At 35.4% G+C, this 27,451-nt stretch overlaps 2 protein-coding genes across 5 annotated transcripts; one reads left to right on the top strand and one right to left on the bottom strand.

Annotated features, from left to right (window-relative positions):
* On the bottom strand, positions 1–9,677 carry cct8 (chaperonin containing TCP1, subunit 8 (theta)). Of its 2 annotated transcripts, XM_067397941.1 has the most exons (16): positions 9,516–9,677; positions 8,524–8,614; positions 8,348–8,427; positions 6,709–6,858; positions 6,116–6,296; positions 5,952–6,013; positions 5,712–5,849; positions 5,361–5,539; positions 5,163–5,229; positions 4,923–5,010; positions 4,556–4,671; positions 4,396–4,467; positions 4,153–4,317; positions 1,366–1,485; positions 1,107–1,239; positions 1–618 (listed from the first exon to the last, which is right to left on the bottom strand). In XM_067397941.1, the coding sequence occupies exons 1-15, from the start codon at positions 9,573–9,575 to the stop codon at positions 1,132–1,134; spliced, it is 1,677 nt and encodes a 558-aa protein (XP_067254042.1). In that variant the 5' UTR covers positions 9,576–9,677; the 3' UTR covers positions 1–618; positions 1,107–1,131. The 2 variants fall into 2 exon arrangements, with proteins under 2 accessions (XP_067254042.1, XP_067254043.1); XM_067397942.1 differs by lacking the exon at positions 1,107–1,239 and having other exon boundaries at positions 16–618; positions 9,516–9,675.
* map3k7cl (map3k7 C-terminal like) lies at positions 6,268–27,451 on the top strand. Of its 3 annotated transcripts, none has more exons than XM_067397944.1 (7): positions 6,268–6,318; positions 14,154–14,237; positions 16,739–16,865; positions 19,129–19,210; positions 21,261–21,319; positions 23,001–23,116; positions 27,140–27,451. In XM_067397944.1, exons 4-7 carry the CDS (start codon positions 19,135–19,137, stop codon positions 27,318–27,320), a joined length of 432 nt encoding a protein of 143 aa, XP_067254045.1. In that variant the 5' UTR covers positions 6,268–6,318; positions 14,154–14,237; positions 16,739–16,865; positions 19,129–19,134; the 3' UTR covers positions 27,321–27,451. The 3 variants fall into 3 exon arrangements, with proteins under 3 accessions (XP_067254045.1, XP_067254046.1, XP_067254044.1); XM_067397945.1 differs by lacking the exon at positions 6,268–6,318 and adding an exon at positions 9,620–9,751; XM_067397943.1 differs by lacking the exons at positions 6,268–6,318; positions 14,154–14,237; positions 16,739–16,865 and adding an exon at positions 17,567–18,668.

Raw genomic sequence — 27,451 nt, 5'->3', positions numbered from 1 at the left:
CCACAAAAATGTCATTGCTATAGATCTATTAGTGTGCGCTCTCTTTTGAAATTCAACAAAATATTAATATCCTTTAAGGATTAGCAAATACATCTATCTATATCTGTATACATAACATAAATCTGTATACATAACATAAAATAAATGAGCAAACTACTGCAGTTATACAGATTTTATGGAAGAGAAATTGCAGTTCCATTCCATAAAATCTCATCTGAAAGACACTTGAGATCATCTATGTGTTAGTGTGCTCCTAAATGTGGCAATTCAAGGAGTTTTACTAAATTATGTTTTCAAGAATTACATACTGTTGCAATTATGCTGCATTTTGCTATACACCAAGAACTATTTAAAAGAAATGACAAGGATGTTGACAGCTCAAGTGCCTTTATTGGGACCAGAAAAACAGCTCAGAGCCATGCATTGTTAATGTGGATGGCTTCTCCTAAAAAAAAAAAAAAAATACAAAAAAAGAATGGGGCTAGATATTAAATACACAACACTTGAAAAGCTAAGACGGTGACAGAGACACACAGGCTAGTGACATCATTCATCATCATCCCAGTCCTTCTTTCCTTGTGGAGCTTTGGGTCCACCAGCCGGCTTGGCCATTATAATCTGTGGAGGAGAAGCAGATATAATCAGACACTCACGAACTAAAAGACAAGTCAATTTCGTGCAGTGCAAATGTTAGCAGGGGAAATCCTGTGAGGAAAAAGTGCTTTTAGTGCATGCGGCATGCCTACAACAAAATCCCAAGATGACATTCAAAGTGACACAGTGACTTAAGTTAGTGATGCTTGTGAAGTGCAAAACAGTTATGAAACAACCATTATACTCAGTCCGATCTCTTGGTTTTCAGGATGAAATGATTTAAAAACCATCCGAATTAATATTTCTCAATGTGTTAATGCAAACTTACAATTTAAACTGTTAACCAATGCTTCTCAGGTAAAATAAAACAGCACAACTATGTTGTCTGTGATGTAACAACAAGGCTAGACTTATTTCATTAACAAATTCAAGGTGAATTTCCACACAGTGTTCATGCACCCCGGTTCACTCCAGTGGTTAAGCACTCCAAACAGTGGCTTTTGTTTGTGCACCTTTGCTATTATTTTGGATTTCTTATCAGTGATGTGTATCAAATTTGTCTGGTTCATCATCCCAACCGTCCTTGTCCCAGTGTCCTTGCTGTTTGGGGGCTTTGGGTCCCCCTGCTGGCTTTGCCATAATGATCTGGCATATACACATCACATTATAATCCCCCAAAAAAAAACAGGCTAACAAAGCACTTAAATTGACAAATATGGATGGAAAAAGAAAATGAATGACATGCAAATAGTTGTAAAGTGAAGCACTAACCTGATCCACGCGGAGGACAGTGATGGCTGCATTTGTGGCCAATTTGATGCCCCAGTGCTTGACCAGATATGGGTCAAGGATACCAACCTCCAACATGTCCTTCAAAGCAGGCCCTTCTCCCTAAATGGTTTAAAAAGCACATAGCCATCAATAACACCACAACAGTTTTTAAAACTTTTTTAAAATCTAATTAAAAGGCTTAAGATCCTAATACCTGCACAAATCAAATAATTACATTATGGGTGGGGTAGAACAACATTAATAGTAACAAGTTCAAATAATAAAAAACTTTTGTAAAAAAGTTTTATAAAATGATAAACCTCACTTTTCAGCCTTTAAATCATTTTATAATGAAAAGCGATGAGTCAAAATGTAAATTATATATTTGTATCTTGCGATTATCTTTAGAATGCATATTAGATTCTTTTCGATCCACCGGCTGAATGAAAATTCTATTTAATTCTCTGACAGTTGGCGTCGTTTATGGAGCTGCAAAAAACAGCTGCACGTTTTACAAATGCGACAAGTTTGCAAGAATGATAAAAACACCATTACAAACACCATAAGCCAGTGGGTCCCAAACTGGGGTACACGTACCCCTGAGGGTACGTGAGGTGACGAAAGGGGGTACGCGAACAAAATGCTGAGTAATTAATTTAATTCTACCTTAAAATAATATTAAAACCGAGCATGTTTGCCAAAATGTCGTAAATCCAATACATTTAATCAAATTACCTCATCATTTGCAGACAGAAATGACTGTATCCACACAAGCAGCAGATTGCGTGCCGAATCTGCTGCCTTAAATCACGCTAAATTACTGTCGTTCTCAAAAATGTACCTTTGTAAAAGTAGAGATTTAGCACTTACTCGCATGAAGAACAAATATAGACACAGATAGTGGATTCATTTCGATTTAAGACTCAAACTTTCTCCGATACAAAAACATACCTTGTGTGAGTTGTATTTAATGATGATAACAAGCAAGACTGCAATTGTTCCCAAATATCCACATGACTGCAAACGTGGCATTATTATACAACAGGTCAAAAAACAAAACCTACACTTTAAACACGGTACTGTAAGTATTTACTCTATTTTGCAATGAAATAATAGTCCTAACAAAAACCACAGCAGAACTACAACACACGAATGCGGCTGCGGCTTTGAACGAATTGTGAGAGTCAATGATTCAATGATTCATTCACAGCCACTTGCTTTGTTTTTATGAGTGAGTCATCGAGTCATTCATTCAGTAACAGTGACTTGCTTCCACCTACTGGTGGTTTTAGTTTAATATTTAAAAGTTTTACCATCATTGCATTTTTCTCTAATGAGCATTTTTTATTATAAACATTATTTAATAAAGTTATTAAAAAAAAAAGGTAAAAAAAAATCAATTTAGGGGGCACATATTGTCTCTTAGTGTGACTGCAGTCGAAGTGGAAGAGAAGGGGGTACGCGGAAGGATGTTAATACCTTCAGGGGGTACTCCAAGATAAAAAGTTTGGGAACCACTGCCAAAAGCTAAACACTGCCATAATTCATCAACAGTACATCGTAAGCAACCGCCTGGCATATATGTGTGGTATTCATTGATTGCAAAGTGCTGTGAAACTAAAGAAACTGTAAAATGCATAGCAGCACCACATTTTTACTTTGAAGCATGCAGCGCTCATAATTAAATAATTGCGGCCACTCTTCCGCAACTCACATATGGCCATTGCAGAAAGCCAGTTATTAGTTTATAAAGTTTTAAATATGGATATTTTTCTTACAAAAACCCATCGGTTCACTTCAAAAGGCCTTTATTAACCCCCTGGAGCTGTATGGATCACTTTTGATTGATTGATGCACTTCAAAATCTTGAGCCCCATTAACTACCATTATAAAGCTTGGAAGAGCCAAGATATGTCTGAAAGAAGAAAGTCATATAAGCCTGGATGGCGGCTTAAGGGCGAGTAAATCATGGGAAAATGTTCATTTTGTGGTGATCTAACAATTTAAAGACCCACAGGGACCCCATTTATGCATGATTTAGGCCCAATCCCAATTCTACCCCTTACCCCTTCCCCTTTGTTTCGGGCGTTCACGTGAAGGGGTAGTGGTGTCCCAATTCTCATTTGGTTGGAGGGGAAGGGGTAGGGGGAAGGGCCAGGTAGCCCTTCAAACGAAGATTTTTCGGGACCACACTTCAGACGAAGGGGTATGATAAATTTCCAACATGGCCGACCGAGCGAGCAGAGAGACCCATAAATGTAAGCTTTTTTTACGGTAAACAGTATTTTAGTAATAAATAATCACTTGTTTTATGTTGCCTTTAATCTTGTGTTCATGTATACAGTTATGTTCTCCGAAAACAGTTCGCTAATGTTTTTTACTTTATGATAGTTCCACAACATATTTTTTTATATTTTATTGAAACCCGCGTTGATTTGACAAAATAAATTCAAATCCGGTGGCAGCTAACTTGTCTTTTTGCCGCATGCCTGATTAATGTATTGTTTTGTTGTGGTTACGTCCATAAATATGTGTACGTTACATGATATAAACAAAAAGTGCATTCAGTTTGCGTGCTTATTCATCAGTATTGCATGTTCTGTATCAACCAGGGACTCCTGAGGAAACACGCAGGCTCGTCTCCTTTGTCTTATGCGAAGAACTGAAGACAAATGCAAAAAATAGCTGTCGCCCAAGCAACAGAGATCACTACAGCTTCTCTTCTCCCTTTGCTTTTTATACTTGAAGCACTTACAAAGCAAGCGTTTGCCATGGGCCCCTTCTCACCTCAATATCAAAGCCGTAGTTCTTGTTACCCTCATGGTGCGCAGCGTACAGTTTAGAGATCAGCTCATTGCCCTTCACGCCAGAGTTTTCAGCCAGAGCACGTGGCACTGCTTCAAACGCCTCTGCGAACTTCTTGATGGCGTACTGCTCCAGGCCTGGGCAAGACTTAAGAGGATGTTTCCAAATTATTTTTACTGTTCAAGTTTTGCCAACAGCAAAAGGAAATTAGATTGATATACTTACTTCGCCATAAGCGGTGATGTGTTTCGCAAGCTCAATTTCAGTGGCACCGGCACCTGGACAAAGGCGTGCATCCTGAGGGGACATCGTTTTGTTAGTCACATTTTTTCATGATTTAATTAGAAGTGGATTTGAGAAGAGGTGGATTTTTAAACTAGCTCACCCTGACAAGGACTTTAAAGGTGTTAACTCCATCATCGATGGCACGCTCAATGTCATCCATCATGTTGTCTGTGGACCCACGAATTACTAAAGTAGAGATGGCACCATCCTCTTTATCTAGAAATAGGAGTGAGATGGCATGAGCTGTCTGGATACATCTCTGCCAGACTAAACAACAATATTTACAAAGCACAGTTTGCAACAGGATGTCAAGAAAACAAGTCACAAAGACAAGTGGTATGTTGATAAGTGAGTGACTCAGCCACATTTCAACCCAATGATCACCAAGGCTGCATTTATATTACATACATATATTATGCATGTATATCATGCAAATACACAAGAATTGAGAATTGGAAATTCCTTACCATGTTTGAAAACCACAACCTGCGTATCTCCAACCTCGGACAGGTAAACACTGTCACAGTGTCCCATCTCTTCTGGTGTAGGGGGAGTCTGTTTGTCCAGAGGAAAAATAAACAACATTAAAAGGACAGGGAGAGACCATAATGATGCCAACTGGCTTATCACTAACTCACTGCTATACACAAAATGGCACTAGTGAAGTAGAACTCTAATCCAGTCTGGAAAAATCAAGATTAACTCACCAATCTGGGCAACGCCGTAGCTCCGACAGTTTTGCATAGTCTTCTGAGGTCCCATTTTGAATTCAGCCTTGGTGAAAAACAAACAGCATTCATAAATATCAGACGAATTGCTAAATTCTCATTCAAAAAGCCAACACAGAAAAAACACTGACAAATAATGTTGACTCAAGTTGCAAAAAGGATCTTCCTCTCTCTCACCTGACCACCATGAGCTTGTACTTGTTAGCATAATGAAGGGCCATATCAGCAACTTTGCCCCCTGTCACAATCACATTGGCCCCTGAATCAGCAATAGTCTTCACCTGGACCTCCATCAGGTCCTCCTCTCCTTTACTGAAATTCATGAGCTCCTCTGCATTCTTTATAAGTACTGTTCCCTATGAAACATCAGAAATAAGTATTGAAGGAAGAAAGCACGAACAACTATAAATCAAATGGAGAATGTGATTTATTGAACATCATACAAAAGAAAATACTATGTCAACCCATTGCGAGTGCGACAAGATAGACAGCATAAAGATATTTAATCCAATTCATTCTTTTTTCTACCTTGGTTTCAGTAACCATGCAGTCGAACGGACAGGAGAACACTGCTATCTTTGCGTCTTTTACTGATGTGAGGTCTCCTTCTGCCTCTTTCTTAAATACCATGCCATGAAGCACCGTAGAAGAGTTCAGTCCACAGCCCTACAAAAAATAAATAAATAAAAAAATATAACTGACCCACAGACACTCTAGAAATCATTTAGTTTAAAGCAAAGCTTAAATTCAATAGTACTTTATACTTACCAAAATCTTGCACACTCTGACATTATCGACATTGAAATTGCCAGACTCAGGGAATATAGAGACTGTAAAATAAAAATAAATTAAAATGGGCCTAAGATTATCACAAAATTTTCACAAAAACTTTCGAACATTTGAAATAAACTTTTCCTGATTTCATGCCTTACCACAGGCCTGTGCAATGAGCTTGGACAGGAAGTCCTCATTGCCGTACTGTTTGCTCATGACAGCTGAACGGATCATGGCCGTGGCCTCATCCAGATCGTGCAGGTTCTTAGCAGATGAGCAGACGCAATCAGGCAGAATTTCCAGAGTTTTCTTACATGCCATCTCATAGCCTTCAATCACCTGGAATAAATCATCACTTCAGGTAAATAAACTATTAGTTCTCAACTTAGCATAAACTTGCAAAACATTATAAATTAATCACACAAATAGATACATCCTTTCTTTAAAGAATTTTTTTTTTTTGTATGGAAACCAAACTTTGGAAACTGGATTATCAAAATACACAATATAATGTGTAAAATATTTCTTAAAATTGTTTTAAGAGATAATGGAAACGTTTATCCTGACAGTAGCTATGTTTACATGTATCCAAATAATTTTTTTATAATCAGATTGATGGGTCAACATTTACGGTTCATATAAACAGAACTTTCAGAATCTCAAATCAGATTGGATTTATTCTGACTGATGAAAATTAGTGCATTTAAACATACATGGTGACAATATTGCATTAGAGCTGTTGTTTACCGACCTCTGAAACGGACAGGCCCATCCTCAGCAGCTCCTCGGCAAGCTCCAGCAGAGCACCGGCAAACACCAGCACAAGGTTTGTGCCATCGCCTACTTCCTGCTCTTGCATGTGGGATGCCATCACAATCATTTTGGCTGCTGGGTGCTGAACCTTGAAGAAAAAAAAAAAAAAAAAAGACAATAAATTGAGATATTCTTCCAAATGATAAGCATTAAAGGTGTAGTAATTGAATGATTTCTAAGAAACATTATTGTAATTTAAAATCAACCCAAACAAACACTCCTCTCTCCCTTCATTGCTCCACCCCCAAAATGCACAAACACACAATGCAAGAGTGGATGTCTCTTTAACACAGTGAAGCAAACCAAAATAATGCTTCATGAAAAATAAAGCAAAGATGGTGAAAGAATAACAAGGAAGAACAAAAATGAACATACAGTACACAAGAGTAAATAAAAGCAAAAGTTTGTTGTTAGCCGTCAGCAGCACACCAGCTCCAGACAAACAATGACAGACTCAAAACTGTCTTCTTTACTATAACTAACATTACTACAACAGCATATCTTGGTTCTGTGATACATAGCAAAACACTATAAAAGAAAGCTTTTCTAATATTAACACATGTCCTAAAGCTCTTGCCTGATCATAACTTCTTTTTCCAGTGACCTTTTCTTTTTTTGTAATGTATCTCAGCCATCTCTCTTGCTTCTTTAAAAAGGAACACTCCACTTTTTTTGAAAATAGGCTCATTTTCCAACTCCCCTAGAGTTAAACAGTTGAGTTTTACCGTTTTCAAATCCATTCAGCCGATCTCCGGGGCTGGCGGTACCACTTCTAGCATAGCTTAGCATAGTTAATTGAATCTGATTAGACCATTAGCATCTCGCTCAAAAATGACCAAAGAGTTTTTATATTTTTCCTATTTAAAACTTGAGATTCTTCTGTAGTTAAATCGTGTACTAAGACCGACGGAAAATGAAAAGTTGCGATTTTCTAGGCCGATATGGCTAGGAACTATACTCTCATTCCGGCGTAATAATCAAGGAACTTTGCTGCCGTACCATGGGTGCAGCAGTGCAACGATATTACGCAGCGTCTCTCACAAATGTCTCCATGGTTGCAAGGCACGCTCCCTGTGCAAGCAGGGGGTCACAGCTGCTGCGTAATATCTTTGTGTCTGCTGCACCCATGGTACGGCAGCAAAGTTCCTTGATTATTACGTCTGAATGAGAGTATAGTTCCTAGCCATATCATTAGGAAAAATATTGAAACTATTTGGTCATTTTTTTGAGCGAGATCCTATTGGTCTCATCAGATTCAATGAACTATGCTAAGCTATGCTAAAAGTGATACCGCCAGACCCGGAGATCGGCTGAATGGATTCAAAAACTGTAAAACTCAACTGTTTAAATCTAGGGGAACTGGAAAATGAGCATTTTTTAAAAAAGTATAGTGTTCCTTTAAATCTCCCCTTCTTGCTCACTCCCTCTCCTCCCCCATCATGAGCGTTTATGCCCCCTACTGCTGATTGGCTACAAGTTTGTTGTGGTTCCCGGTCCGATCCACTTTCAACAGCGTTTCTCAGAAATTGTAAACAGCACCTTCGATTAATGTGTCTATCACAATTTTTATTATTTACCTCCAGCTCTCTCAGAATAGTGGCAGCATCATTTGTGACAAAGAGCTTCTCCAAGTGGTTGATGACCATTTTGTTCATACCTGTACAGAATTAAATGAACATGCACAGTCCAGTCAGAGTCCAGTGGTATCACTTAAAGAAGGTCTACGTCATTACAGTAAACAAATAAGCTTTACCATTGGGTCCATATGCAGTTCTTGTGGTCTGTGCCAGTTCCTTGCATGCCTGGATGTTCCTGTAAACAGCCTCTTCAAGACCTGAATAGTGCTGATTGTGGAAAACAAATAAGACAAAAGTCAATTCATATTTTGAAAACATAAATGTGGGGTTTGTTAGTGGTTTTAAAAGTAACACACATCCTGATTTCCTTCTTTAAAAGTATTTCAAATTAAATACAAAATTAAATACTAGGCAGTGAGAGATCAGCCATTCAAGTTGACATTTTCATAATGTATAGAATATTTCTCTAATAAAAAGAAAAAGGGGGTCATTTTTTCCCAATTTTGAATGGATCAGAAAGAATAGATTTTATGATATTTGCTGGCATAATGATGCTTATCAAAAAAAAAAAAAAAATTGTCAGAGCTACAGTTGTGAAAATCTACAACAAAAATCTCAAAAGCTAAATGTTTAGAACCTTTACAAAATAAATTAACTGCAAACGCTGAAAAACAAATAGTTATTTTGTTAAATACAATTATTAAATGATCTGATCATATCAACATAAGAATATGCAGATTAAGAATGGGGAACAGCCCAAAACGGCATTTTTATAGAAGTGAAATAAAACTGTAACGTTACACGTTGTAATTCTGACGTTTAATAAAAGCATTATCCTTTCTAATACTGTATGATTATAAGACAGTCGTTTGAGTGATGGAGGTGTGGACAGTCTGTCACATGTCTTCAGCTAACATGCTAACTTCATTCATCCGTTACTTTCTAACGGAATCCATTTACTGTCTCACCTTCGATATTTAATTAAGACCTAATGTTAATGACGGCCTTGAACAAAACGTCAATATTCAGTTGAAGTCTCAAGCGTCTGTTAGTTCTACCGGCAGTTTGACGGCATGAGGCCCATGTTCTAGAAATCTCTATGGGAAGTCACCGGGTGTGCTCTTAAAAACAACACAATACGAGCAAAACGCGGTTTCAACAGCCCTACCTTCGCACCATCCTTTAACATCTGAGCAAAGCCCGGGGCTTTGGGGACGTGAAGAGCCATTTTGATCCGAAAAGTTGGATATTAGACTGATGCTGGTTGAGGCTGCAGCGTACTGGAAGCATGCAGCTAAGAAAGAACAGGCGCTGCTGCAGAGAGCAGAAACACGGATTACTGATCCAGATAGGCGAGATAGTGGAGCGCCGATTGAGTACACACCCAGAAGAAAATCAGAAAAAGTAAGCTATTTAATATTTATTTATATGTCAGTCCCACCAGGATTTCGCTGTTTTTTTTTTTTATAATTTTTTTTTAATGATTTTTGGTGGTATTTTTTAAATTTGCGAAGCTTTTTTGTAATTAAAATACCACATTTACCATATTATGTATTATGTTAGATGCACAATAGTCATACATGACACAAACGACAAACAAAATGCATAAATCTTGTTAGATAGCTTTTTTATTCGATATTATTCATACATCTCTATTAGATAGCTAGCTAGGCTAGGGGTGTAGGCTGCTATCTAGATTTAAAGGGATAGTTCAAGAAAAAAAAAAAGAAAAAAAGAAAGTGTTATCATTTACTTACCCTCAAGTTGTTCCAAACCTCTATGAATTTCTTTCTTCTGCTGAACACAAAAGAAGATTAAAAAAAAAAAAAAAAGTCAGTAACCAATCGGTTGAAGGACCCCATTGACATCTGGATTTACATAGTATTTTTTTCCCCTATACTATGGAAGCCAATGTGGCCCACGCATCAACTGTTTGGTTACTATATTCTTATTATTAGGGCTCAAGCCAATGTAATGGCGAAGGGCCCTCTTGATCCCCTAAGGATTATTTTTAGGGCCAAAGCCCTGTAAAGGGCTGAAGGCCCTATTGTTTTCTTTAGGATTATTATTATTATTATTATAAGGACCCAAGCCAATGAAATGGCGATCCCCTAAGGATTATTAGGGCCCAAGCCACTCAGAGGCAGGGCCCTTTTGTTTTTCTAAGGAGAATTATTTTTTGGGGGGGCCTTAATGTGCTCAAAAAGTCTTGAAAATTGGCACACACATTGGAATCGGCGGCCATTAGGATGCCAAAAAGGATGGGACCCGGGCATGGCATTCACCCCTTGAATGGTGTCCAAAAACTTGGTCTATATATCAAACACGCTTGCATGTATTTGTATGAAACTCTGTACTCACATAGACCTCATCGGGATGAACAACTTTCATGCTCTAAGTTATACGACAGCTCAACAGGAAGTCAGTTATTATGGGTTGTTTGAAAAACGCATGCTCTGAAATTTGATATACTCCTCCTAGGCGATTATTCCACCAAATACCACCAAACTCGGGCAGCATGAATTCAAGACATTGAGGATGTAAAATTGTGAGCGGATTTTTGATATCTCAAACGGTTTGGCCGTGGCAAGGCAATACATTTATGGCAAGAAAAGGGAAACAAAGTTTTATAACTTCTGCATACATTAATTTATTTTGATGACTCTTCGGCTGTTTGTTTGTTGTACAAGGCTGATCACATGGATGTGACTATTGTGATTCAAATTTGTAGCGCCACCAACTGGCAGCAGAAAGTGTGTCACTTTCAGCATGCTTTGAGATCACCCTCTTATTTTTACCCGATTTGCTTCAGACTTCATCAGAATAATGTTAAAACATGGCACATGCCCTTTGAAAACAGGCAGGGAGGAGGGGCTCTATAGCACCACCTTGTAGTGCAGTAAATGTGGAGTGAATCTGACATAGTCCTTTGATGTTTAACCGTCTTAAATGCCTATTGCCCGCTGTGCACAGTTGCCCTGAAGCCACCGGGGTGGCGGTGCCACCGGGCTTGGGCCTGCCATCGCTGCTCATTCAGTATTGATTTCGCTTAGTAAACTGTGTACTTTTGCAGCTTGTTTTGTCTTGTTTTAATTGCTCGTGTACCTATTTTACAGAATCGTGAATCATAACTCTCACAAGAACAAAGCTAGCACAAAAATAAATATAAAATATCTAGAGGTTTGGAAGCAGATGGAACAGTGATTAAGAAGCATATATTTATCAAGAAGCTCATATTCACAGACAAACTAATTAGGCATAATTAATGTTGAATGCTACAGCAGGGGTTTTCAATCTTTTAGATGCTAAGGACCCAAAATATGATCATCCCCATCCTAAAATGTAAAATGCATGTAGTTTCTTGAATAAAGACCCAATTTACTGTGAAAAATATAATAATATTATAAATACGTTAAAAATATTATTTAGAAAATATTTAGTTTCTATTAAGTTACATTATTATGTCTTTTTTCTACTCACTATTGGGTAGACTGAGTACAGTTGGAACACTTTTTGCTTATTACATTACCACACAAAAACTAGTATTTAAAAACAAGTAATTTATATAAATAGTTCATGTTTTCCACAGTTAGTTCATAAAGACAAAAAGTACTTTTGTTCCAACTGTATGTCAGGTATAGTTGAATTGCTAAACTTTAATGCTCAGTATAGCTTAACCAACTAAAAAAAATTCCTGTTCTTAATTGTTAATTTGCTGTTCAATAGCAGAATGTCTAAGAGGTAAATAGCCCTGTTCATACCTAAGTAAGAGTAAGTTGATTAATGAGTAAATACTCAGAGAATACAATCAACAGAACAAATAACAGGTGCGAGACTAATTAGAAGCTATAGTAACAAATAAAAGAACTCAGGCAAAACAGTGACATAAAATGAAATTAAACAGGACATGATTGTGACATGGTTTTTTTTTTTTAATTGCTTATTTAAAATGGTTGTTAAACGTTTTAGAGATGAACAATTCCTAATATGAACTCTTAAACTTAAATGAATAAATTGGGATGTTGATGCACTTGTAGCCACCATCATTTCATCCCATATGTCTAGGCCTTGACAGCATCCGAGACAATAGGATTCTACAGCAGATACATTTGATAATTGTACCCCGCTGCACGTTTCTCTAAATTACACAATAACACTAAAGTGACCCAAATTATGAAGTGTCAGTTTTTGGAGGACACACTAAAAATCACAAACGTCACAGTTCACTTTTCACTGTAAAAAATAATTTTCATGATTTGTTGTCATAACATTTTCTTCCTTTGTCAAATCATCTTAGATAATTAATGTAGTTCAGATAACATAATATTCTGAGTTTCTGTTCATTAACCCTATTGCCTTTGTTGTATTAAATCAAATTTTTATTTTCAATAAACTCAATTTTAATGCAACCAGGTAACTTACTTTAAGTTAAACAAACAATTCTTTTTTTTATAGTGCAGTTAACTGAAATAAAATAAACTTTACCTAATTAACTTTAATAAATTATTAAAATATTTAAAAAACATATTTATTTTAAACTTTAAACATTTTTAATCAATAAAACTATATAACTAATAAAAATGACAAAACACAACAAAATTACAAACATTTTAAATATATAAACTTTCTCAAATTATAATATATAAAACTATGACAGAAATTACAAAAACATAAAATTACATTAATACAAATATTATTTAAAATATAATTCAAAATATAAAATCACAAACGTCAAAGTTCACTTTTCAGGTCTTAAAAGTATAAGAAGCTATTCAGTGTTGAAGGGATGTGCATGTGAAACACGTACCCCAAAGAGTAGACTTTGTTTGATATATTCAGATAAGAAAACGTAAGAAAACACTGTATGTGGAACAAAAATCATGGGTCAGGTGTGATAGGCTATGATATGATGGATTTGGTGCTTAGATATCTGTATTCATGTCTTGTTGAATATGTTGCTAATATTAGGTAGGCTATTTGTTTAGAATTATTTTATAGATAAATAGGCTAGTAATTGTTCAGAATGAGAATGTATATATGATTGTACTTGTGTGTATGTATAATAATAATTATTTTATTTAATTTATTTATTTAATTATTTATAAGTCAATAATGACACTGCAAAAATGATTGTAGGCTCAACTTTTTAATGTAACACAAAAGTTATATTTCCATGTGTAGATTATGCCTAAAACACCACATAATCAATGCTTCTCACAGAGTTTAGCAAAGACTGTTTATGAGTTAAATCAATCATACACAATCTATAATCATAAAACAGACCAAGACACATTCACCGGCCACCCTGAAAGACCAGTAATGACAGTAAATGCTTAATAAAGCAATAAATAGTTTACTCAGTAAACAGAATTCTCAATATTATATGTTTCTTTGTTGAGCTGCAGAGATCCCTTGCGAGATTTGAACCTACAGTTTAACATTTAGAATACAGACTCTTTTTTTGAATGCATTTATTCAGGAAACATGACACTTCAATTGTAATCAGACTGTCAGATCTGCTAGAAGGAGATCATTCACTGTCAGACTCGTCTCGTGTCTGTACGGCGTCTCGTAGGGCAGCATACTCTGCCATGTTAGGCAATCCTGATGCTACACAACAACTCAGAGCACTGCAGTAAATGGTCATTTCATTTGCATCAAACCTGTGCAGAAAACAGATGCAGTGAATGCAATGAAATATAGCCTACATAATACTTACAGACTTATAGATATCTAATGCAGTCTGAAATGATCTGTGAGATTTAGTGTTTGTGGAAGTTACCATTCATCTGTCTTCTCATCATAGGACTCTACATCACAGGTGGTGCCAATTCCATTAAAGCCTCCGACAGCAAACAACTGACCATCAACTACCTGGATTTTGAGGAAGGTAAAAGGAAAATAAATCATGTTAAACTTTACATGAATAAATCTTAGTAAGATGCAACACTTCAATAAAACAGGGTTGAATTTTTTGACTGTTGGAATTAGATGTTTTCTTAGTCAAACACATTGATCTTTGAAGACTGCTACAATTTTATGGTGCAGTTAATATGGGATCAGATTTTTTCCACCATATTCATTATCATTAAATCTTTATTGTCATGTAATTTCACCAGATGTAGATTTTAATTGTCCACACCTCACCTCAATGCCAATGTTGCTGTGTGGGTTGTACATTGCTGCAACATCACGCCAGATGTCAGTCAGCGGTTGTAGGCCTCCACACTCCGCAAACGACTGGCACCATCATAACCACCAACCTTTAATAAATACATTTTTTATGATGTATTTTGTGCATTTGTATGCACATCCATGCATGCTATTTACACATTTGCAACCTTTAAACTGTGATTGTTCCATGTTTCTATATTTGTGTCAGGGTTATTATAAACTAAATCCATAAAAAAAAACATTCACACTGTAAAAAATAATTTTCATGATTTGTTGTCATAACATTTTTTCCTTTGTCAAATCAACTTAATTAATGTAGTTCAGATAACATAATATTCTTAGAGTTTCTGTACATTAACCCAATTGCCTTTGTTGTATTAAATACATTTTTTTTTTCAATAAACTCAATTTTTATGCAACCAGGTAACTTACTTTTTTTATACGGAAGAGGATTAGGGCCAAGCAATAACAAAAAAAAAATGAAACCATCTCGAGATTAAAATAGTTAAATTTCGAGAAAAAAACACGTTAAATTTCGAGAAAAAAGTCGAAATAAAATGTTGAGAATAAATTAATTAAATTACGAAAAACAAAATCATTAAATTTCAAGAAAAAAGTCGAGATAAAATGTTGAGAATAAGTCATTAAATTTCGAGAAAAAAGTCAAGATAAAATGTTGACAATAAACTCATATTTTAATGAGTTTATTCTCAACATTTTATCTCGACTTTTTTCTCAAAATTTTACAACTTTAATCTCGAGATGGTTTTATTTTTTTATTATTGCTTGGCTCTAATCCTCTTCCGTATTTTTAAGTTAAACCAACAATTTATAAAATAAACTGTAACTAATTAACTTTAATAAATTAAAATATTTAAAAAATCGATTTATTTTAAACGCTCTCTTCCGCCAGACCACCTTCCGTATTTTTCGTAAGTTGAATACGGAAGGCGTAGGACGTAGCGTGAGGCGTTTTGAACTGGAAGAGATGTTAAACTTTCATAATACAGAAGGCGATCTGGCAGAAACTAGATATTTTACTTTAGAACTTGTTAAATATGGATATTTTTCCTACACAAACGCATCGCTTCACTTCAGAAGGCCTTTATTAAGCCCCGGAGCCATGTGGAGTATGTTTATCGTGGATGGATGCACTTTCTTGAGCTTCATACTCATTGGTCACGTTCACTGCCATTAAGATTTGATGCATCAGGATATTTAGTAACATAACTCCAATTAACTTCATCAGAAAGAAGAAAATCGTATACACCTAGGATGGCTTGAGCGTGAGTAAATCTTAGGGTGATTTTCATTTTAAAGTGAACTAATCCTTTAATACAGTTTATGCTTAAAACAAGAAAAATATCTGTCAGAAAGACAGAAAAATAAACTTGTTTGCCCTTTGGCTCTGTGGTGCACCCTTTTATATGGTTGTATTTGTAGAGCACCCCTTTTCACCTACAGTAACCAGACTTCATACAGTTATACGCCAGCCCAACAGGAAGTTGGCTATTATGAGTTGTTTGAAAAATGCATTCTCTGGAATTTTATATTCTTCTCCTAAGGGAATTCATCCGATCGCAAGCGAACTCAGTCAGCATGAAGTCAACACATTGAGGATGCTAAATTGTGAAGGGATATTAGATATCTCAAACAGTGTTGCCATGGTGAGGGATTAAAATAATGACAAAAAGGGTTACAGGAAGGGTCTCATATCTTCTAAACAATATATTATACACCATTTATTTCTATATAAAATAATACAAATATTAGAAATAAACATTTTATTTAACTTTTTCAATTAAAGCAGTATGTGTAAGTTAAAATATTTAATATTTAATTAACAAATTTAATATTTAGTGTAACCACTAGATGACAGCATAGGTATTTTTTTAGCAAGGTTGAGAAAATTCTTTTCGCTGAAAACATAATGTTGAGACTGATAAAAATTGTTCAGACATAATCCTTTTATCAGGGATTGCATTTGGATATATTTTTAGACATTATCAAAAACAACTTTCTTTCGCAGGTTTAGATTTAAGTTTTGTTTTTGTTTAAAATGTATCATGGTTTGCAGGTCTGTTTGTTCATTTTGCTTGTCTTGCTCAGCACACCTGAAGCTCATCAGTTCTGACTTTATGTGGTGTGTTTGCTCTTGCCTTTTGTCAGATCATTTGTGTTCATGCCTGTTGTTTTTCCTCTCTTGTTTTGTTCCAGTTCCCTGTGCTGTTTGTTTCTCATTGGACTATCTGTCAGCAGACGACACTCATCCCATTGCATTCTCCTCGCTTCCAAGGCCTGCCATTCATCATCTTCTACCCACGATTCTGACCATTTTGCTTAAGTATTTCTCTGTTTCTAAATAAACTACAGGATCCTGAGTTATTTTCTGACAAAATGTCAAAAGTTTCTGGCTTAACTTAACATTTACAACTGATCCTTAGATCCCTCTGCATTTGTGTGATTCTATTTTACATGCTTGATGGTTTAGAGTTTAACCCTTTCATTTCAATTCTGCCTGCATTACAGGATAAGAAATCTCTTAGTGTTTTTCTCTGTTTGAATGAAAAAAATAATGGCATAGAACCAGTTCATTAATAGTGCACTTAAAACATAGTTTTAGGTTAATTTAAGTTAATAAAAATGTAAAACATAATTTAAGATAAATACATCTGGTATTTGGTAAATTCTTGCTAGTTTAGAGTTTAACCCTTTCATTGCTGTCTGCAGTTGCCTACATTACAGGATAAGAAATATCTTAGGCCTTATCTTTTAATATCAGTTTGAATAACAAAATAAATGCATATAACCAGTTCATTTATAGTCCCTTGACAATATAGTTGAATATAATTAGTTTGTTTATTAGGTTAATAAAAATATAAAATAACCTTAACATAAATACTTCTAGAAGTACAACATTTTGAGATGCAAAATGATACATTCACATTTACTTGAAGCTGACCTATGACATCATGTCACATGCAGTTTTTCGAAATTTAAATAATCTCATGAATGTCGCTGTTGTGGTTCACGGTCATAGTGGAACCAGCTGGCTGCAGTAACTGTGGTGTATTCAAATGACTTTTACAAAGTCTTTTTACATTTACTTGCTTTAAATGCATATTGCCCATCGTGCACAGTTGCCCTGAAGCTATAGGGGTGGTGGTGGTGCCGGGGCTTGGGCCCGTCATTGCTGCCCACAGCTATATTCTTCTTTTGTGTTCAGCAGAAGAAAGTAATTGGACCAATTTGAGAGTAAATAAATGAGTGAGTAAAAGAAATGTGAGTAAAATAATTTTCATTTTTGGGTGAACTGTCCCTTTAATGACATGATTTGGCAATATGTCCAAATTCTTATAAGCAAACCACAGCAAAAAAAAACAAAAAAAACTTGCCTAATATAAATAAAAAATTGTAAAGTAATTAAGAAATCAAGTAAACAGTCAGTAATAAGAACAAAGAAGCAAATGACAACAGGACAAATGAACACAACATAGATACAAACTGTTTTTTCCCTGTTGTTTAACATTATATAGCCATTAATATATTTAATAAATAGCTGAAATAAAGCTACATAACGATATGTAAATATCTTTAGGCTATATATTTCCTTCCTGTGTGACTTTTATTTTTTTTTTAAGAATTTGATGTACACAACTCTAAATGATTCCACTGCTGATTATTGTTTTGCAATAAAAATAACCTAACAATGCCCAAACACAAAAAAATACTATAAATTGCCTTCAACAGAGAGTACAAAACTACAATGAAAATCAAACCTTTGCATTGTTCTTGTCAATGTGTGGGTCACTCAAAGCTGATTGGAGAGGTGGACATTGTTGTAGCGTAAAGTCATGCCATCTGAGCCATTAAATTGGTGTCCGTCTAGCACACACAGAATCACAGTGCCTCCTGCTGAAGAGCTGTCATTACTTTGGCTGTGTTTTGTGAACCTGATTTTGGCTTCTCGGTGTACACTACGAGGATTATGACTGAGTAAATGTGACTTTTACAGTATAAACAGTGAAGAAGATCTACAGGCTTCGCAATGGAGTGTCTTCAGCTCTGTGTCTTTTGTTGAGCGACTCTTGAGGCTCTTTTAAGATTTTTATAAGAGAGTTTTCTGTAAATACGTTTCTGTTGTCAGGTAAGGGGTTTTATTGTCTCATTTAATCATATGAAACAAATTAAACCTCTTAAAAATTAGTTTTAACAAAGTAAAGTTACAGTGCGAGTTACGTTTGTGGTCTCTTTCACGCTTTCATGACATTAACATTAGACTTGTGTCTTCTTTAATGATCAGTCATAAAATGTAGCACATATGTATTAGCACATAAAATATAGTAAATATACATTATTGAATTTAGTAACATACACAAATATGACTTCATAAGCAACACCAAGGAACTCCAATTCAGAAGTATGATCTCATTTGCCGGCTGGGAGAGGATTTATCTCCAATTGTTTAATCCCTGATGCAACTTTGGGCACATGATGAAACCTTTTCATGACTCCCTGAAAGGCTGCTGATCTCATACTTCTGAAGTGAACTATATATATATGGTTTACATCCAATCTTGTTTAATCCAAATCTGCTCTTTTTCTAGGAATAAATGATCACCTCAACTAGACGAGTCTCTGCAGATAAACCTGAAGTACAAATCGCTTTCAGCCTCGACGAAACCTCAGGCAAGGCATCTACTAATAAGAATGTGAAAATTATTGTTTTAGATGTGTTTGTCACTGTGAATGAGAGACTAAAATAGAGTTGTGTCCCCTCGCTCTGCACGGTCCATGCGATGCGTGACTTCTACCAAAATGGCAACAGGCAAAACCCACTCAAATCCTCTCATGTGGGATCAATTCAACTTTTGCCATCCTTTACAAGGAAACAGGTGCCCCTCTATTTTAGTTGATCTCTGGCATCTTAAAAACAAAATATCTACCTAGCCACAAAGTCAACAGTGCTGTCAAAGTGTTTTACAGCTATTCAGGCAAATGCTTTGATGGCAGCTGCTGCCTGGGCATTGCAGCATCAGGTTTCTGTTTTAATACCTCACTGCTGCATGATTCACTCATTTGCTTTTAGAACACTGGCCTAAATTTAAAAGCATTTAATGCTTCACGCTTCTCCGCTACTTTGCCCTGCGTCCTTTTCTTTCTTTCCCAAAAGTGGAACACAAATAGAACCCAACACATAAACACACTATACTTATCCGTCTTTCCCATAATTCCCTACAAACTTGTTTTGAACCATGTAGACCAATCTTTTGTGTAATTAGCAGTCACTTGTTAATTTACTCACTCCCATGTCATCCAAGATGTTTATGTCTTTCTTTCTTCAGTTGAAAAGAAATGAAGGTTTTTGATGAAAACATTCCAGGATTATTCTCCTGATAACGGACTTCAGTGGGTACAACACTTTGAAGGTCCAAATTGCAGTTTCAATGCAGCTTCAAAGGGCTCTACACGATAAGGGTCTTATCTAGCGAAACGATCGGTCATTTTCTAAAAAAAAAAAAAAAAAAAATGTGCATACTTTTTAACCACAAATGCTCGTCTTGCACTGCTCTGCGATTCGCCACACATTATGTAATCACGTTAGAAAGGTCACGTGTGATGTAGGCGGAAGTACCGCGGTAGTACCTCCAACTTCACAATCTTCCGACATTTCTTCATTCCATCATTTCTGTTTGACTGAAGAAACAAAAACATGAACATCTTGGATGACATGGTGAGTAAATTATCAGGAAATTTAAATTCTGAAGTGAACAAATACTTTAATTAAAGCATAAAATTTAGTTTAAACTGAAATAAATTAATAAAAAATAACATAAAAAATGCCATGACTCTAACTAAACTAAAAGAAACCGATAATAATAGCAAAATAATAAATAATAATTAAATATATAAAATAATGATGACTATAACTATGGAAAATTTAATTATATTTCAAATTTAAATCAAAATAAAATAAACTCCAAAATAAAAAACGAACCTAAACTAAACAATAAAATAACAAATATGTGATCATAAAAAAAAAAATATATATATTATATATATATATATATATATATATATATATATATATACTAAATGAAAATAAAACTGAATTCAATAATATCAATCAGCCAAAATTACATGAAACTGTCATGTTCATCCCCACCTGGCCACATTCTTCAGGAAAAATGTGCATATTATGTTTCAGATAATACCCTTGCAAATTTTAATGTATATATATATATCTTTTAATTGGCCATCTGGCTGATGCATGACTGTAAACAGACCTGTTTTTAGCTGGTTGCATCAGAGGATTCTCGGCGTGAGTGAGTGAGCCTCGCTTGGACATAGCTGGCATGGCGGGAATCAAGGCAGACAAGCTGTCTGTCAGAGTGCTCGTTACAAACAAGTTATTGTGAAGAACCTGGAAGATAGTTACTTTCAATCTGTCCGTTTAGGATTTAGAGTCCATGGCCGAACAGGTGGTGTTCGAATTTGGCTTCTCGCAATGATCTGGAATCAGTTTCGAGGCGAATAACAACGTGGATGTTTATACTAAGGAAACTGGACCTAGATCAGTGTAAACAGCCAACTGGACATGCTGTGGTGTCATGTGCACTGTGGTATGATTAAGCTGATTAGATGGATGTAGATGTCACCACTAAGGCCTTGGAGTAAAGATCTCAAACATTAGCATTCTCATACCAGACATGTTCCTCCGGATTTCTTTTCCTCTCAGAGTTGAAAGATGCTGAGGATCCCCTTCCATCATTCCCCGACCTTGAGCAGCGCCTGCAGGTAGAGTTATTTAAAATATGACGGCATGCTGTATGCTTTGAATACAATTACAGAGTCTGCTGCATGGAGAATACAAAACAAACAGATATTAAGTAGGCTATCTGACTAAATTTCACAACTAAATGTATACTGTATATCAGGGGTACAGTAAATATAGGCTACTGCTGCCTTAAACGCTTTATTGATTTCTCTTCCTTGGCTGAGGACATTTGTTCCTTCTTTGACTATTTTCACAATTGTTACACAACTTATTATTCGGTTTATTTCATGGATCAAACTTTCTCAGAGGGAATATTTCAGCAATGCTTCTGTAAGACCACAAGATGGCATCGGTTACTTTTAAAGCTCTCAAAACAGTCAACAGGAAATCAGCTGAATTTCTTTGCATTCTTAAAGGTAATGATGTAATTTTTAAATGTATAACTTTAATTATTGTTATTGTTTTATAATAATAATAATAATAATAATAATTATTATTATTATTATTATTATTATTTTATAATGATAATTAATTTTTCAATTTTTTTTTGAAAGTGTCACTAGTGGCCCATAAATGACACACTTCATGTTTAATATCATTTTTGGTCTTATTTTGGATAGTGTATGTACAAAAAATAAATTCTTGTCTTCATAATCATTCTTTAAAATGTGATAACTTGCTCTTCTTTTTCGGGTCATGTCCTCCAACTTTTTAATCAATTCCTGACAGACAAAATGTCCTGGACTTTTATTTTTTTTCTTCTATAAATATAGCCTCACTCAAATATATGTTACGTTACGGAAGTAAAATGGGTTGAGAATGCTGTTTCATGCTGACATGGGTTGGTTTTGACATTTCCTCATAACTAGCACATTATTGATACAAAATAGTCTCTCACTAATGTGAGAGTTTTTTTTTTAGACAAAAAGTCCCAGGCTAAAGGGAGCAAACTCTGAGAGCTTACATTAGCAGGCATGAACTGCACTGAGTAGTGTGTAGATATTAATAAATCTCTAAGCACTATCTATCAACTATTCTTTATCAATCAATAATTGCGTTTTCATTCAAAGTAACTTTGGTTTTATGATATGATATAATTATTGATTGCCAATGCCATGTGGTGTTTAGAATACCAGTTCTGCTCAATGTGATAAGGACTATTTAAGGAATATTCACCATAAAAGTGTCCCTTTCTGAAACCTGAAATTGAAAAAAAGCATACATACAAATGCACAGATACACCCACACATGAGGGGAAAAACTGGGAGAAGTTAAAGAGCTTTGTTGTGGATGATATTCTGTAGGACTGTGCCATGAGTCATTGCGAAAGAAGAAGTTCCTGACACAAAAGGAATAAAAAAAGTCAAGCGTCTCACTAATGTTTCCACATATTGTGTTTCATCTGTTGATTGAAACCTTCTTGTCAGGCTGTATGACGATTTTGTGTATATTCCAGGATGTAGCAGACAATCCAAATATAACATCATAAAGAAAAAAAAATGAAGTTCCTGAATTCATCACCAGTCACTGTTGTAGCTACAGTAAATGATTTTAACATGCTGTATGTAATCTTTTTTCAATTCACTTTTTAAAAAGAGCGATTGTGGTTTGACAAATTAGATAATATAAAACACTTAGGCATACAGTTTCACTAATAAACTAATGTAATGTAATATGTCATCATCTTCCTCTCTGTTACAGCCGGTGCTGCCGTGTCGGTCTCTAAAGGAGTCCATAGAAGTGTACAAAGACCACTGCAAGATGGCCAATGAGTTCAACCAGGTCAAACATGAAATCGCCAGGCTGGAAGACAGAAAGTAAGCTTTAAAACTAACTCAAAACACAAACTCATGATATTCATGATATTGAGATTCAGAGCTGTCAACCACCCTATTAATAAATATCCTAAAATATATCCTGAAACAGTATGTATATGTATAAACACACACATCTTTGTAAGTACAAACAGGCCGATCATTGATAAGAGCTGCCTTTCTCTGCCTTTGTGGAGTTTCCTTAATAGTCATGCTCTGTGCCTGTGTAATCATGACAAGAGTTGACACTGTATTGTGGTATGCAGGGCTTTTTGTTTTTTTAACATCCACATAGTAAAACCACACTTTACAGTGCACTGTAAAGCCTAACAAGTTAATTTTAAAGTTTTTTTTTTTTTTGAGATCTTGTTGTTTTTATAAAAAGTACAGTTGTATTTTCAAAACACATAAGTAGTACAGTTTGTAAACATAACTACTAATATCTAATCAGCCAATCACATGGCAGCAGGTTGGGGTTATTCTAGGATTTCAGTATTAGGGAGCTCAGCCTCCAATGAGGGCATGATTAAAAATATATATTTAATATAGTGTGTGTTATAGGTTAGGAATGAACAGTACAGTAGGTTAGGTTATATTCAGTTAATTTCAAATAATTTTAACTAACCATATTAATATTCATTAGGAATATAGACAAACCTTACATTACTGTAATTGTCTAGACAGACAATATGTTTAATCTGTCCTATATTACATCATTTCTTTTTTTTTTTTTTTTTTTATTTATTAAAAAATATAACAGCACATGAATCTATCAGTCTGCCACTTTTATAATTCAGAGTTATATCAAAAATCACAAATGGCTTTACCCTAATGCTAATAAATGTTTGTAACAATCAGCTGCTGGGTCATTATTTAGTAGAAGGAAATAACTCACATGATGTTTCTCTGTCTTTGTCATTGACTCTGATAAGCAGTTTAAAAGCAGAGATGCAAACTCATCAGAGGTGAAAAAGGTAAAAAAAAAATTCAATATTTTTTTTAAATACATGTAATATTTTAAGCACTTTATTATTATTTTTAACTACAGCTGTGCAGTAATTTAATCTTAAAAGAAGATATACATTTCTAATTTCCATTCATGGAGATATAGAAAATGACGCAGACTAAAAGACATGGAGGAGCCGTTTCATGGAAGTTTTAAAGGGGAATGAGGCAATCACGAATTTGTGTACAGATTAGGGAGTTAATGGCAAATTTTTCAAGGGGGCTGGGTGGAAATTTAGTGAAGCACTTTTAGGCTCTGGCAGCATCTCAGCGCATTTAGCCATTTAGACATGGTCAAGACGATCTGCTGAAGTTCAAACTGAGCATCAGAATGGGCCAGATGGGCTATTTCAGAATCTGCTGTGATCTACTGGAATGTTCAAACACAACCATCTTTAGGGTTTACAGAGAATGTTCTGAAAAAGAGAAAATATCCAGTAAGTGGCAGTTCTATGGGTGAAAATGCAACGTAACCATTCATTACAACGAAGGTGTGCAGAAGAGCATCTCTAAACGCACAACACATCGTACCTTGAACCAGATTAGCTACAGCAGCAGAAGACCACACCGGGTGCCACTCCTGTCAGCAAGAACAGGAAGCTGTGGCTACAATTTGCACAGGCTCACCAAAATTGGACAATAGAAGATTGTCCAATTTTGGTGCCTGTCTGATGACTGCCTGTCTGATGACTCTCGATTTCTGCTGCGACATTCAGATGGTGGGGTCAGAATTTGCCGTAAACAACATGAAAGCATGGATCCATCCTCCCTTGTATCAACCTTTTAGGCTGCTGCTGGTGGTGGTGTTATGGTGTGGGAGATATTTTCTTGGCACACTTTGGGCCCCTTAGTACCAATTGAGCATCGTTTAAATGCCACAGCCTATCTGAGTATTGTTGCTGACCATGTCCATCCTTTTATGATCACAGTGTGCCCATCTTCTGATGGCTACTTTCAGCAGGATAACGCGCCATGTTACAAAGCTCAAATCATCTCAAACTGGTTTCTTAAACATGACAATGAGTTCTATAAGTTCAGTATACTCAAATGGTCTCCAAAGTCACCAGATCTCAGTCCATTAGAGCACCTTTGGGATTGGATAGATCAGGAGATTTGTACCATGGATGTGCAGCCAACAAATCTACAGCAACTGCGTGATTCTAGCATGTCAATATGGACAAAAATCTCTGAGGAATGTTTCCAGCACCTTGTTGAATCTATGCCATGAAAAATTAAAACGGTTCTGAAGGCAAACGTGGGCCTACCCAGTACTAGCAATGTGTACATGCATGGTAATAAAGTGATAATTATATATATACACTACTGCTCAAAAGTTTGGGATCTGACAGATTTTTAATGTTTTTAAAAGAAGCTGCTCACCAAGGCTTAATTTATTTAATTAAAAATACAGTAAAACAGTAATATTGTAAAAAATAATTACAATTTAAAATAACTGTTTTCTATTTGAATATATTTTACAAAGTAATTTATTCTCGTGTTGGCAAAGCTGAATTTTCAGCATCATTACTCCAGTCTTCAGTGTCACATGATCCTTCAGAAATCATTCTAATATGCTGATTAGTTCCTCAAGAAATATTTGTTATTATTATCAGTTGAAAACAGTTGTGTACTTTTTTTCAGGATTCATTGATGAATAGAAAGTTCAAAAGAACAGCATTTATCTAAAATACAAAGCTTTTGTAACATTTTACACTACCGTTCAAAAGTTTGGGGTCAGTAAGAATTTTTTTTTTTTTTTAATTAAAGAAATGAATACTTTTATTCAGCAAGGATGCATTAAATCAATCAAACGTGACAGTAAATACATTTATAATGTTACAAAAGACTAGATTTCAAATAAACACTGTTCTTTTGAACTTTCTATTCATCAAAAGAATCCTGAAAAAAAAAATATTGTACACAAATATTTTGTACAATTGTAAACAATAAATGTTTCTTGAGCAGCAGATCAGCATATTAGAATGATTTCTGAAGGATCATGTGACACTGAAAAGACTGGATTAACGATCAACACAAGAATAAATTACATTTTTAAAATATTTTCAAATAGAAAACAGTCATTTTAAATTGTAATAATATTTCACAATATTACTGTTTTTACTGTATTTTTAATTAAGTAAATGCACCCTTGGTGAGCAGACGAAACTTCTTTTAAAAACATTAAAAATCTTACCGGTCCCAAACTTTTTGAGCGGTAGTGTACATATATATAATTAAAACCCAGTATGAAAAAAGCTTGATTGTTTATGGAGGGAAACACAAGTACTTTCTAAATGCCATCTACTGTAAATGTCACTAAAAATTTCCACTGTTTGTTCTCTTTCTCATTTTCTTTTTGTTTTCAAGGAAAACACATGAACTTTTTCAAATACACTGAGTTAGGATAAAGAGCCAAACTCAGCTGTTCAGGAATATATATAAATCGGTTCTGTGCATTTTCTGCAGATTTATTACTCATAACCGTTCACTGATGTTCCCTAGTGGTATACAGATACAGTATGTGTCTGATTCATCCTTGTGTGGTTATAGACACTTTTAACCCTTTGTTTTCCACATTTTAAACATAAATGTTAAACACTGGACACAGAAGCATGCCTGTCACCACACCACAACCCTGTTCAAACGATGAACTTGGTCCAAAGTGCATATGCAGAAGAGATCACAAGAGATCAGTGTCATTGTGAGCTATTGAAACATTACAAAGCACAGGCACGTAATCTAGACTTCTGCAGTCCTGTCTATAATAAAAATGATGTGTTTTTTTTTTTTTTTTTTTTTTCCTATTGAGATTATTATATCAAACCAGCTACCAAAAGCTATGGCGTCAACAGGTTCACTTCCTATAAATTAGTTTCGGGCACGGAACAAGACCAGGCCACATAATATGTTATTTTGGCACACACCTTTAATATCATCATTAAATTAAATACAGTCATCAAGAAAAGCTATGTAATGAAAGATTATGAATAACATGTTATTATATATGTGTGTCATTCTCAGGAAAGAGCTCATGGCTGAGCTGCTAGAGGACGAAGAGGCTTCGATGGAGTTTGCCCGACTGGAGGAGGAATACAGGATCCTTACGGAAGAGAACCAGAACTTGATAACAGTCCACAGTGAACGAGCGCAGCAGCTCGAGACGCTCCGAGTGGTCAGTCAAAAGAGGCAGGGCTCCTCCTGACCTTGAACACCAATGCGAAAGATCTTTCTCTTCTGGGTCTTTACTACTGCTTATAAACATCTCTGCGTTCCTTTAGTGGTTATGGTTATGTACCGAAGCGGAATGCTGATCTTGAATCAGTGTGCTTAGAC

The sequence above is a fragment of the Chanodichthys erythropterus genome, chromosome 10 (assembly GCF_024489055.1).
Source record: "Chanodichthys erythropterus isolate Z2021 chromosome 10, ASM2448905v1, whole genome shotgun sequence".
In the NCBI taxonomy this organism is placed as follows: Eukaryota; Metazoa; Chordata; class Actinopteri; order Cypriniformes; family Xenocyprididae; genus Chanodichthys; species Chanodichthys erythropterus.
This window is presented reverse-complemented; position numbering and strand designations above follow the sequence as displayed.